At 40.6% G+C, this 15,619-nt stretch overlaps 1 protein-coding gene across 1 annotated transcript in view; it reads left to right on the top strand.

Annotated features, from left to right (window-relative positions):
- Positions 1-15,619, top strand: part of LOC123991459 (1-phosphatidylinositol 4,5-bisphosphate phosphodiesterase delta-1-like) — a 74,712-nt gene that overhangs the window by 26,530 nt on the left and 32,563 nt on the right. The window contains exons 2-5 of the mRNA XM_046293075.1: positions 2,143-2,371; positions 2,558-2,687; positions 3,442-3,670; positions 4,737-4,938. Coding sequence (XP_046149031.1) covers positions 2,143-2,371; positions 2,558-2,687; positions 3,442-3,670; positions 4,737-4,938 — 790 coding nt within the window. The remainder of the gene's footprint in view (positions 1-2,142; positions 2,372-2,557; positions 2,688-3,441; positions 3,671-4,736; positions 4,939-15,619) is intronic.

Genomic DNA, 15,619 nt, shown 5'->3' with positions numbered 1-15,619 from the left:
ACTACTACGACTACTACTACTGCTTCCACTACTACTACTGCTACTACTACTGCTACTACTACTGCTACTGCTACTACTGCTGCTACTACTGATGACACTACTTCTGCTTCTACTACTGCTACTACTACTACTACCACTTCTGCTACTGCTACTACAGTGCTATTACTACTACTAATATTACTGCTACTTCTCCTGGTAGTAGTACTACTGCTACTGCTACTACTATTACTCCTGCTACTACTGCTACTGCTACTGCTACTACTATTACTCCTGCTACTACTGCTACTGCTACTGCTACTACTATTACTCCTGCTACTACTGCTACTACTATTATTACTACTACTACTGCTGCTGCTGCTGACACTACTGCTATTAGTACTACTACTACATTTACATTTACATTTAAGTCATTTAGCAGACGCTCTTATCCAGAGCGACTTACAAATTGGTGCATTCACCTTATGACATCCTGTGGAACAGTCACTTTACAATAGTGCATCTAAATCTTAAAGGGGGGTGAGAGGGATTACTTATCCTGTCCTAGGTATTCCTTAAAGAGGTGGGGTTTCAGGTGTCTCCGGAAGGTGGTGACTACTACTACTACGCTACTACTACTACTACATCTACATCTACTACTAATACTAACTACTGCTACTACTGCTACAACTACTGCAACTATTACTACGGCTACTACTACTACACCTGTTGCTGCTGACACTACTGCCACTACTACTACTACTACTTCTACTGTTACTACTGTTGCTACTGCTACTGCTACTATTAATTCTGTTACTACTATTACTTCTGCTACTACAACTACTGCTATTGCTACTGTCACTACTGCTGTACCACAGCTAATGCTAATAATACTACTGATACTACTACAACTACTACTGCTGCTACTACTACTGCTACTGCTTCAACTACTACTACCTCTATTACTGCTACAACTACTACTACTGCTACTACTGCTGCTACAACTACTACTACTGCTACAACTACTACTACTACTACTACTACTAACTACTACTACTACTACTACTACTACTACTACTACTACTGCTGCATAGCTGGTCCCCTTACTATGTTATGTTGTGACAGAGTGAAAAACACCATGGTAACTGCACTACATACTGGGGCTGGTCCCCTTACTATGTTATGTTGTGACAGAGTGAAAAACACCATGGTAACTGCACTACATACTGGGGCTGGTCCCCTTACTATGTTATGTTGTGACAGAGTGAAAAACAGAGAGTTCAACTGTGCACCAAGACAGTTAAGTGACGTTGGCTTGGAAGTGATCTGTTTACCACAGTATTACCCAAACCAACAATCCATGGAATGTGTCTGGTTGGCCAAATCAAGTATTTAGTAAACAACAGTCGGATATAGAGTGTAGAGCACAGTAGACACCAGGGACTAGGTCTGTCAGGGTGTGTAGGAAGGAGCTGCTTCTCACATAAACTAGATACCGTTAAGGAAGGAAGTGTGTAGTTAGATAGGGGGCAGGGACGCACTAGATAGACAGACATGTTTTTATAGGTTTGTGTGAGTTTTTATCTTTTGCACTGTTGGCTGCTGTGAGTGGCAGAAAGCCTTAGATGTCCACCGTCACATTGAAACACAGTGTTGTCCTGTAGATAGATGGGTGGAAGAGGGCCTGGCACACCCTGCCTACCCTCCTCTGTCACCCTGTCCTATCAATCCCACCCTCTCCTATATGTTTCTGTCTGGGATAGATGCGATAAAGCCATGATTGGGACAGGCTCTGGCGACAGCCATGTCATCACATTTAAAATGTTTGTTTTTTTTACCTTTATTTAACTAGGCAAGTCAGTTAAGAACAAATTCTTTTTTCAATGACGGCCTAGGAACAGCTCGGGGATTTGAACCTGCAACCTTCCGGTTACTAGTCCAATGCTCTAACCACTAGGCTACGCTGCCGCCTGCTCACCTGGATCTCGAGGCTCTTTGGTTTTAACCAAGGAACTATCAAATGCTCAGGTAGAGCATTGGTCCAAAAGGTTTGAATCTCCGAGCCGTCAAGGCACTTAACCATAATTGCTCCTGTGAGTGGCACTGGATAAGATTGTCTGCTAAGTAAAAACTAACATGCACCTCCCCTCTTGTCTCCCCTTCCAGTCTCCATTGATGACGTAGATTCTGTGCGTATGGGCCGTCAGTCGGAGGGTCTTCAGAAGCACACAGAGGCCCACGTTGAGGACCGCTGTTTCTCCATCTTCTTTAAGGGCCGCAGGAGGAACCTGGACCTGGTGGCGACCTCGGCAGAGGAGGCTAGGCAGTGGGTCAATGGCCTGGAGAAGATCATCTCTAACATGAAGAAACTCAACCGCCAGCAGACGAGCGAGCAGTATCCTCTTTCGTTAAGCTGCTTGCTTTGAAAATCACAACTAATACGTTGTTTAGATACTTAGAGTAACATGTCTGAAACTATTTGTTCAGCCTATGCAGTAAAGTGTATTCCCATCTATAATGTGCTTAGGTCAAAGGTTAATCTCTGTTCAGTGTTTGATCCTTCCATCTGGAGGTATTAAAGCTGGATCTTCAACTGTATGAGGAAAGCAGACAAGAACAAGGACAACATGATGACTCTGAAGGAGCTGAAACACTTCCTCCGCCAGATCAACATCGAGGTGGACGAGACCTACGCTAAATTGCTGTTTACAGTGAGTGGATATCTGTTGATGGATTTACAATGTGGTTGTTAATGACTTACAATGAGGTTGTGATGGACTTACAATGAGGTTGTGAATGACTTACAATGAGGTTGTGAATGACTTACAATGAGGTTGTGATGGACTTACTACAATGAGGTTGTGATGGACTTACAATGAGGTTGTGATGGACTTACAATGAGGTTGTGATGGATTTACAATGAGGTTGTGATGGACTTACAATGAGGTTGTGAATGACTTACAATGAGGTTGTGAATGACTTACAATGAGGTTGTGATGGACTTACAATGAGGTTGTGATGGACTTACAATGAGGTTGTGATGGACTTACAATGAGGTTGTGATGGACTTACAATGAGGTTGTGATGGATTTACAATAAGGTTGTTAATGACTTACAATGAGGTTGTGAATGACTTACAATGAGTTTGTGAATGACTTACAATGAGTTTGATATAGACTTACAATGAGGTTGTTAATGACTAAAATGAGGTTGTTAATGACTAAACATTAGGTTGTTAATGACTTACAATGGGGTTGCTATAGAAGCTTGCAATGAGGTTGTTAATGACTAACAATGAGGTTGTTATAGAAGATTACAACTGTAGAGGCATGATAGTTCTTAATGCAGTTATTTCATGTTCCTGTATGCATATCAGTTTCATTTAAGGTTCTGCCAGGTCTCAAAGCATTTCATGTCATCTGAGGAGGAAGTCAATGTAGTAAAGTAAATGATCTTGTCCTGTAGAAATGTGACACGTCAAACTCTGGCACCCTGGAGGGTTCTGAAATCAAACACTTCTATGACCTGTTGACTCACCGGGAGGAGATCGATGTGATCTACGAGAAGCACGCCGCCACGGGGGGGCAGATGAGCGCCCAGGACCTGCTCAACTTCCTGCTGAATGAGCAGCGTGAGGTGGCCACCTTGGAGGACGCCTTAAGACTCATAGAGAAATACGAGCTGGATGACTCAGGTGAGAGATGCTCTGTTTTTTTTATTTAACCATTATTTTACCAGGTAGGTTGACTGAGAACACATTCTAATTTACAGCAACATCCTGAGGAATAGTTACATGGGAGAGGAGAGGGATGAATGAGCCAATTGGAAGTTGGGAATGATTAAATACTCTGGCACTGACTCAATATGAGCTGGATGACTCAGGTGAGAGCTGCTCTGGCACTGACTCAATATGAGCTGGATGACTCGGGTGAGAGCTGTTCTGGCACTGACTCAATATGAGCTGGATGACTCAGGTGAGAGCTGCTCTGGCACTGACTCAATATGAGCTGGATGACTCGGGTGAGAGCTGTTCTGGCATTGACTCAATATCAGCTGGATGACTCAGGTGAGAGCTGTTCTGGCACTGACTCAATATCAGCTGGATGACTCAGGTGAGAGCTGTTCTGGCACTGACTCAATATCAGCTGGATGACTCAGGTGAGAGCTGTTCTGGCACTGACTCAATATGAGCTGGATGACTCAGGTGAGAGCTGTTCTGGCACTGACTCAATATCAGCTGGATGACTCAGGTGAGAGCTGTTCTGGCACTGACTCAATATGAGCTGGATGACTCAGGTGAGAGCTGTTCTGGCACTGACTCAATATCAGCTGGATGACTCAGGTGAGAGCTGTTCTGGCACTGACTCAATATCAGCTGGATGACTCAGGTGAGAGCTGTTCTGGCACTGACTCAATATCAGCTGGATGACTCAGGTGAGAGCTGTTCTGGCACTGACTCAATATCAGCTGGATGACTCAGGTGAGAGCTGTTCTGGCACTGACTCAATATGAGCTGGATGACTCGGGTGAGAGCTGTTCTGGCACTGACTCAATATCAGCTGGATGACGGATGCAGTATGGGATGACAAAATACAATTTTATGGTATTCTAGGAATGTGCTAAAATAGTCCAACCTTTCATATTTCTGTAGCACTTTTCCTTTATAAACTAAATTATATATATCTGGTAGGCCTACTCCACACAGCCACTCTATCCCCAATCCCCTAATTCATTCTGCCCCCCCACATTCCCTCCACCAGCAAAGCATATGAATCACATGACCAAAGATGGCTTCCTGATGTACCTGCAACAGGAGGAGGGGTCTATCTTCAACCCCGCCCACAAGAAGGTGTTCCAGGATATGAGCCAGCCAATCAACCACTACTTTATCAGCTCTTCCCACAACACCTACCTGATGGAAGACCAGCTCAAAGGCCCCAGCAGCACAGAGGCCTACATCAAGTAACCATGACAACCTCTAATCTAAACTAACCTTAAATTACAGCATCTAATCTAAACTAACCATATATTACAAATTGTAATATAAACTAACCATATATTACAATTTCTAATCTAAACTACCCATAAATTGCAATATCAAATCTACCATACATTACAACCTCTAATCTAACCATACATTACAATCTCTAATCTAAACTAACCATAAATTACAATATCAAATCTACCATAATTTACAACCTCTAATCTAACCATACATTACAACCTCTAATCTAAACTAACCATATTTTACAACCTCTAATCTAACCATACATTATAAACTCTAATCTAACCATACATTACAACCTCTAATCTAACCATACATTATAAACTCTAATCTAACCATACATTACAACCTCTAATCTAACCATGCATTACATCCTCTAATCTAACCATAAATTACAACCTCTAATCTAACCATACATTACAACCTCTAATCTAACCATACATTACAACCTCTAATCTAACCATACATTACAACCTCTAATCTAACCATACATTACAACCTCTAATCTAACCACACATTACAACCTCTAATCTAACCATACATTAAAACCTCTAATCTAAACTAACCATATTTTACAACCTCTAATTTAATTTAAATTACAAACTCGAATCTAAACTAACCATACATTACAATCTCTAATCTAACCATACATAACAACCTCTAATCTAATCTAACCATACATTACAACCTCTAATCTAACCATACGTTACAACCTCTAATCTAACCATACATAACAACCTCTAATCTAATCTAACCATACATTACAACCTCTAATCTAACCATACATTACAACCTCTAATCTAACCATACATTACAACTTCTAATCTAACCAACCATACATTATAACCTCTAATCTAACCATACATTATAACCTCTAATCTAACCATACATTATAACCTCTAATCTAACCATACATTACAACCTCTAATCTAATCTAACCATACATTAAAACCTCTAATCTAACCATACATTACAACCTCTAATCTAACCATACATTACAACCTCTAATCTAACCATACATTACAACTTCTAATCTAACCAACCATACATTATAACCTCTAATCTAACCATACATTATAACCTCTAATCTAACCATACATTATAACCTCTAATCTAACCATACATTACAACCTCTAATCTAACCATACATTACAACCTCTAATCTAACCATACATTACAACCTCTAATCTAATCTAACCATATATTACAACCTCTAATCTAAACTAACCATAAATTATATCTCTAATCTAACCATACATTACAACCTCTAATCTAACCATACATTACAACCTCTAATCTAATCATACATTACAACCTCTGATCTAATCTAACCATACATTACAACCTCTGATCTAATCTAACCATACATTACAACCTCTAATCTAACCATACATTACAACCTCTAATCTAATCTAACCGTAAATTATAACCTCTAATCTAACCATACATTACAACCTCTAATCTAAACTAACCATATATTACAACCTCTAATCTAAACTAACCATATATTACAACCTCTAATCTAATCTAACCATACGTTACAACCTCTAATCTAACCATACATTACAACCTCTAAACTAACCATACATTACAATCTCAAATCTACCATAATTTACAACCTCTAATCTAAACGAACCATATTTTACACACTCTAATTTAACCATACATTACAATCTTTAATCTAACCATAGATTACAACCTCTAATCTAAACTAACCATACATTACAACCTCTAATCTAAACTAACCTTATTTTACAACCTCTAATCTAACCATACATTATAACCTCTAATCTAACCATACATTACAACCTCTAATCTAACCATACATTACAACCTCTAATCTAACCATACATTACAACCTCTAATCTAATCTAACCATACATTATAACCTCTAATCTAACCATACATTACAACCTCTAATTTAACCATACATTATAACCTCTAATCTAACCATACATTACAACCTCTATTCTAACCATACATTACAACCTCTAATCTAACCATACATTATAACCTCTAATCTAAACTAACCATGCATTACAATCTCAAATCTACCATAATTTACAACCTCTAATCTAAACGAACCATATTTTACAACCTCCAATTTAACCATACATTACAACCTCTAATCTAAACTAACCATACATTACAACCTCTAATCTAAACTAACCTTATTTTACAACCTCTAATTTAACCATACATTACCATATTTAATCTAACCATACATTATAATCTCTAATCTAATCTAACCATACATTATAACCTCTAATCTAACCATAAATTATAACCTCTAATCTAACCATACATTATAACCTCTAATCTAATCTAACCATACATTATAACCTCTAATCTAACCATACATTACAACCTCTAATCTAATCTAACCATCAATTACAACATCTAATGTAACCATACATTATAACCTCTAATCTAACCATACATTACAACCTCTAATCTAATCTAACCATACATTACAACCTCTAATCTAATCAAATCAAATCAAATCAAATTTATTTGTCACATACACATGGTTAGCAGATGTTAATGCGAGTGTAGCGAAATGCTTGTGCTTCTAGTTCCGACAATGCAGTGATAACCAACAAGTAATCTAACTAACAATTCCAAAACTACTGTCTTATACACAGTGTAAGGGGATAAGGAACATGTACATAAGGATATATGAATGAGTGATGGTACAGAGCAGCATACAGTAGATGGTATCGAGTACAGTATATACATATGAGATGAGTGTGTAGACAAAGTAAACAAAGTGGCATAGTTAAAGTGGCTAGTGATGCATGTGTTACATAAGGATGCAGTCGATGATGTAGAGTACAGTATATACATATGCATATGAGATTAATAATGTAGGGTAAGTAACATTATATAAGGTAGCATTGTTTAAAGTGGCTAGTGATATATTTACATCATTTCCCATCAATTCCCATTATTAAAATGGCTGGAGTTGGGTCAGTGTCAATGACAGTGTGTTGGCAGCAGCCACTCAGTGTTAGTGGTGGCTGTTTAACAGTCTGATGGCCTTGAGATAGAAGCTGTTTTTCAGTCTCTCGGTCCCAGCTTTGATGCACCTGTACTGACCTCGCCTTCTGGATGATAGCGGGGTGAACAGGCAGTGGTTCGGGTGGTTGATGTCCTTGATGATCTTTATGGCCTTCCTGTAACAACGGGTGGTGTAGGTGTCCTGGAGGGCAGGTAGTTTGCCCCCGGTGATGCGTTGTGCAGTCCTCACTACCCTCTGGAGAGCCTTACGGTTGAGGGCGGAGCAGTTGCCGTACCAGGCGGTGATACAGCCCGCCAGGATGCTCTCGATTGTGCATCTGTAGAAGTTTGTGAGTGCTTTTGGTGACAAGCCGAATTTCTTCAGCCTCCTGAGGTTGAATAGGCGCTGCTGCGCCTTCTTCACGACGCTGTCAGTGTGAGTGGACCAATTCAGTTTGTCTGTGATGTGTATGCCGAGGAACTTAAAACTAGCTACCCTCTCCACTACTGTTCCATCGATGTGGATAGGGGGTGTTCCCTCTGCTGTTTCCTGAAGTCCACAATCATCTCCTTAGTTTTGTTGACGTTGAGTGTGAGGTTATTTTCCTGACACCACACTCCGAGGGCCCTCACCTCCTCCCTGTAGGCCGTCTCGTCGTTGTTGGTAATCAAGCCTACCACTGTTGTGTCGTCCGCAAACTTGATGATTGAGTTGGAGGCGTGCGTGGCCACGCAGTCGTGGGTGAACAGGGAGTACAGGAGAGGGCTCAGAACGCACCCTTGTGGGGCCCCCGTGTTGAGGATCAGCGGGGAGGAGATGTTGTTGCCTACCCTCACCACCTGGGGGCGGCCCGTCAGGAAGTCCAGTACCCAGTTGCACAGGGCGGGGTCGAGACCCAGGGTCTCGAGCTTGATGACGAGCTTGGAGGGTACTATGGTGTTGAATGCCGAGCTGTAGTCGATGAACAGCATTCTCACATAGGTATTCCTCTTGTCCAGGTGGGTTAGGGCAGTGTGCAGTGTGGTTGAGATTGCATCGTCTGTGGACCTATTTGGGCGGTAAGCAAATTGGAGTGGGTCTAGGGTGTCAGGTAGGGTGGAGGTGATATGGTCCTTGACTAGTCTCTCAAAGCACTTCATGATGACGGAAGTGAGTGCTACGGGCGGTAGTCGTTTAGCTCAGTTACCTTAGCTTTCTTGGGAACAGGAACAATGGTGGCCCTCTTGAAGCATGTGGGAACAGCAGACTGGTATAGGGATTGATTGAATATGTCCGTAAACACACCGGCCAGCTGGTCTGCGCATGCTCTGAGGGCGCGGCTGGGGATGCCGTCTGGGCCTGCAGCCTTGCGAGGGTTAACACGTTTAAATGTCTTACTCACCTCGGCTGCAGTGAAGGAGAGACCGCATGTTTCCGTTGCAGGCCGTGTCAGTGGCACTGTATTGTCCTCAAAGCGGGCAAAAAAGTTATTTAGTCTGCCTGGGAGCAAGACATCCTGGTCCGTGACTGGGCTGGATTTCATCTTGTAGTCCGTGATTGACTGTAGACCCTGCCACATGCCTCTTGTGTCTGAGCCATTGAATTGAGATTCCACTTTGTCTCTGTACTGACGCTTAGCTTGTTTGATAGCCTTACGGAGGGAATAGTTGCACTGTTTGTATTCAGTCATGTTGCCAGACACCTTGCCCTGATTAAAAGCAGCAGCAATCTAACCATCAATTACAACATCTAATCTAACCATACATTATAACCTCTAATCTAACCATACATTATAACCTCTAATCTAACCATACATTATAACCTCTAATCTAACCATACATTACAACCTCTAATCTAACCATACATTATAACCTCTAATCTAACCATACATTACAACCTATAATCTAATCTAACCATACATTACAACCTCTAATCTAATCTAACCATACATTATAACCTCTAATCTAATCTAACCATACATTACAACCTCTAATCTAATCTAACCATACATTACAACCTCTAATCTAACCATACATTATAACCTCTAATCTAATCTAACCATACATTACAACCTCTAATCTAACCATACATTATAACCTCTAATCTAACCATACATTACAATCTCTAATCTAACCATACATTACAACCTCTAATCTAATCTAACCATACATTACAACCTCTAATCTAAACATACTTTATAACCTCTAATCTAACCATACATTACAATCTCTAATCTAACCATACATTACAACCTCTAATCTAATCTAACCATACATTATAACCTCTAATCTAAACTAACCATATTTTACAACCTCTAATCTAACCATCAATTACAACATCTAATCTAACCATACATTATAACCTCTAATCTAACCATACATTACAACCTCTAATCTAACCATCAATTACAACATCTAATCTAACCATACATTATAACCTCTAATCTAACCATACATTATAACCTATAATCTAACCATACATTACAATCTCTAATCTAACCATACATTACAACCTCTAATCTAATCTAACCATCAATTACAACATCTAATCTAACCATACATTATAACCTCTAATCTAACCATACATTATAACCTCTAATCTAACCATACATTACAATCTCTAATCTAACCATACATTACAACCTCTAATCTAATTTAACCATACATTATAACCTCTAATCTAAATTAACCATATTTTACAACCTCTAATCTAACCATATTTTACAACCTCTAATCTAACCATACATTATAAACTCTAATGTAAACTAACCATACATTACAACCTCTAATCTAATCTAACCATACATTATAACCTCTAATCTAAACTAACCATACATTATAACCTCTAATCTAACCATACATTATAAACTCTAATGTAAACTAACCATACATTACAACCTCTAATCTAATCTAACCATACATTATAACCTCTAATCTAAACTAACCATATTTTACAACCTCTAATCTAACCATATTTTACAACCTCTAATCTAACCATACATTATAAACTCTAATGTAAACTAACCATACCTTACTATCCAGCAGCACTAAGGCTTGCCAGATAGAACTGCCAAAGGGAGCGTAGTTGCAATCTACTGCAGAGATAAAATCCAGAGTTCTGTCATACTATCCAGGTCTGTGCCCAAACAGTTTGAGCTTCTACTTTTAAAACCACCTTTCCAGAAACAAGTTTTTCACCATTGCCGCTTGTTATAGACCCCCTTCAGCCCCCAGCTGTGCCCTGGACACCATATGTGAATTGATCGCCCCCCATCTATCTTCAGAGTTTGTACTGTTAGGTGACCTAAACTGGGACATGCTTAACACCTCGGTCATCCTACAATCTAAGCTAGTTGCCCTCAATCTCAACAAATCATCAAGGAACCTACCAGGTACAACCCTAAATCCGTAACCATGGGCACCCTCTTAGATATTCATGACCAACCTGCCCTCTAAATACACCTCTGCTGTCTTCAACCAGGATGTCAGCGATCACTGCTTCATTGCCTGCATCTGTAATGGGTACACGGTCAAACTACCACCCCTCATCACTGTCAAAACGCTCCCTAAAACACTTCACCGAGCAGGCCTTTCTAATCAACCTGGCCCAGGTATCCTGGAATGCCTGGTTGCTCTTCAAAAGTGCTTTCCTCTCCATCTTAAATAAGCATGCCCCATTCAAAAAATGTATAACTAAGAACAGATATAGCCCTTGGTTCACCCCAGACTTGACTGCCTTTGACCAGCACAAAACATCCTGTGGCGTTCTGCATTAGCATCGAATAGCCACCGTGCAACTTTTCAGGGAAGTTAGAAACCAATATACTCAGTCAGTTAGGAAAGCTAAGGCTTGCTTTTTCAAACAGAAATGTGCATCCTGTAGCACTAATTCCAAAAGGTTTTGGGGCACTTTGAAGTCCATGGAGAATAAGAGCACCTCCTCCCAGCTGCCCACTGCACTGAGGATAGGAAACACTGTTACCACTGATGAATCCAAATTAAATGAAATTAAAGCACCTTTTACCACCCACCACTGACCTGTATGCTCTCGCTGTCTGGTCCTCGCTACATATTCGTCGCCAAACCCACTGGCTCCAGGTCATCTATAAGTCTTTGCTAGGTAAAGCCACACCTTATCTCAGCTCACTGGTCACCAGAGCAACACCCACCCATAGCACGCGCTCCAGCAGGTATATTTCACTGGTCACCATAGCAACACCCACCCATAGCACGCGCTCCAGCAGGTATATTTCACTGGTCACCATAGCAACACCCACCCATAGCACGCGCTCCAGCAGGTATATTTCACTGGTCACCATAGCAACACCCACCCATAGCACGCGCTCCAGCAGGTATATTTCACTGGTCACCATAGCAACACCCACCCATAGCACGCGCTCCAGCAGGTATATTTCACTGGTCACCATAGCAACACCCACCCATAGCACGCGCTCCAGCAGGTATATTTCACTGGTCACCATAGCAACATCCACCCATAGCATGCGCTCCAGCACGTATGGCTCCACTGGTCATCCCCAAAGCCAACACTTACTTTGGCCGCCTCTCCTTCCAGTTCTCTGCTGCCAATGACTGGAACAAATCGCAAAAATCTATGAAGCTAGAGACTTATGTCTCCCTCTGTAATTTTAAGCATCAGCTTTCTGAGCATCTTTCCGATCACTGCACCTGTACACAGCCCATTTGTAAATAGCCCACCCAACTACCTCATCCCCATATTATTACTTACCCTCTTGCTCTTTTGCACCCCAGTATCTCTACTTGCACATCATCATCTACACATCAATCACTAAGGTTTTAATGCTAAATTGTAATTATTTTCACCTCTATGGCCTATTTATTGCCTACCTCCCTACTCTTCTACATTTGCACACACTGTATATAGATTTTCTATTTTTATTTTATTTTGTGTTATTGACTGTTCGTTTGTTTATGTGTAACTCTGTGTTGTTGTTGTTTTTGTCGCACTGCTTTGCTTTATCTTGACCAGGTCGCATTTGTAAACGAGAACATGTTCTTAACCGGCCTACCAGGTGAAATTAAAGTGAAATTAAAAATACAATAAATTACATCAAGTAATCATAACTACCTCTAATTTAAGATAACCATACCTTTCTACTTATAGTCTATTACCTTGCAGCACTGAGACCTATATCAAGTAAAGATTTATATTAAAGCACATTACAACATAGCACATACATATTACAACACATTACATACATATTACAACAAATTACATATATCTTACATATATATTACAACACATTACAACATAGCACATACATATTACAACATAGCACATACATATTACAATATATTACAACATATTACAACATAGCACATACATATTACAACATATTACATACATATTACAACATAGCACATATATATTACAACATATTACATACATATTACAACACATTACATACATATTACAACACATTACATACATATTACAACACATTACATACATATTACAACATAGCACATACATAGCACATACATATTACAACATATTACAACATATGACATACATATTACAACATATTACATACATATTACAACACATTACATACATATTACAACATATTACATACATATTACAACATATTACATACATATTACAACATATTACATACATATTACAACACATTACATACATATTACAACATAGCACATACATAGCACATACATATTACAACATATTACATACATATTACTACATATTACATACATATTACAACATATTACATACATATTACAACACATTACATACATATTACAACATAGCACATACATAGCACATACATATTACAACATATTACAACATAGCACATACATATCACAACAGTTTGATTTGTCTAATCTTAGCAACATAGCACATACATATCACAACGGTTTGATTTGTCTAATCTTAGCAATTTCTTCTCAGCTAGCTACATAGCCGTCTTTGTATCAAAGATAATTGCGTAATTATCGTATTTCGCCGTCCTAACGTAGTCTTCACTAGCCAGCTAGCTAACGTCCACTGATTAGCTGCACTGGAGAAACTATTACACTCAACTGAACGACTTGATTAGTGTAGTGTTAGCTAGCTACATAGCTGTCTTTGCTGTCTTCGTATCATCGTATCCAAGATAATTGTGTTGTTTAGGTTTAGAGTGTGTAGTCTTAGAGTGATTATCTTAATTTACCGAGGTTAGCTAGCCAGCTATTTGTCGTCCTTAACGTAGGTGACTCTGCTAGCTAGCCAACGCTAGCCAACGTCTTCTGTATAGAACTCAACTACCCGGTCGCATTCACAGGTAGTATCACATTTTCACTTCATTTCATTACAGTACAACGGTTTGATTTGTTTGATCGTAGCTAGCTACTTAGCTAGCTACATAGCCGTCTTTGTATCAAAGATAATTGTGTAGTCTAGAGCGATTTTCTAGGTTCGCTAGCCAGCTATTGTCGTTCTTTTAACGCAACGTAACGTAAACAACACTGCTAGCTAGCCAGCTAGCCCCCGAATAGCAACACTGCAGAAACTATTACACTCAACGGAACGACTTGATTAGTGTAGTGTCAACAACGCACCCACTGCCAGCTGGCCTACTTCAGCAGTACTGTATCATTTTAATCATTTTAGTCAATAAGATTCTTGCTACGTAGCTTAACTTTCTGAACATTCGAGACGTGTAGTCCACTTGTCATTCCAATCTCCTTTGCATTAGCGTAGCCTCTTCTGTAGCCTGTCAACTATGTGTCTGTTTATCCCTGTTCTCTCCTCTCTGCACAGACCATACAAACGCTCCTCACCGCGTGGCCGCGGCCACCCTACTCTGGTGGTCCCAGCGCGCACGACCCACGTGGAGTTCCAGGTCTCCGGTAGCCTCTGGAACTGCCAATCTGCGGTCAACAAGGCAGAGTTCATCTCAGCCTATGCCTCCCTCCAGTCCCTCGACTTCTTGGCACTGACGGAAACATGGATCACCACATACAACACTGCTACTCCTACTGCTCTCTCTTCGTCCGCCCACGTGTTCTCGCACACCCCGAGAGCGTCTGGTCAGCGGGGTGGTGGCACCGGGATCCTCATCTCTCCCAAGTGGTCATTCTCTCTTTCTCCCCTTACCCATCTGTCTATCGCCTCCTTTGAATTCCATGCTGTCACAGTTACTAGCCCTTTCAAGCTTAACATCCTTATCATTTATCGCCCTCCAGGTTCCCTCAGAGAGTTCATCAATGAGCTTGATGCCTTGATAAGCTCCTTTCCTGAGGACGGCTCACCTCTCACAGTTCTGGGCGACTTTAACCTCCCCACGTCTACCTTTGACTCTTTCCTCTCTGCCTCCTTCTTTCCACTCCTCTCCTCTTTGACCTCACCCTCTCACCTTCCCCCCTACTCACAAGGCAGGCAATACGCTCGACCTCATCTTTACTAGATGCTGTTCTTCCACTAACCTCATTGCAACTCCCCTCCAAGTCTCCGACCACTGCCTTGTATCCTTTTCCCTCTCGCTCTCATCCAACACCTCCCACACTGCCCCTACTCGGATGGTATCGCGCCGTCCCAACCTTCGCTCTCTCTCCCCCCGCTACTCTCTCCTCTTCCATCCTATCATCTCTTCCCTCCGCTCAAACCTTCTCCCACCT

The sequence above is a fragment of the Oncorhynchus gorbuscha genome, linkage group LG12 (assembly GCF_021184085.1).
Source record: "Oncorhynchus gorbuscha isolate QuinsamMale2020 ecotype Even-year linkage group LG12, OgorEven_v1.0, whole genome shotgun sequence".
Taxonomy (NCBI): Eukaryota; Metazoa; Chordata; class Actinopteri; order Salmoniformes; family Salmonidae; genus Oncorhynchus; species Oncorhynchus gorbuscha.
Note: the sequence above shows the minus strand (reverse complement) of the source record. Positions and strands in the feature narration are given on the sequence as shown.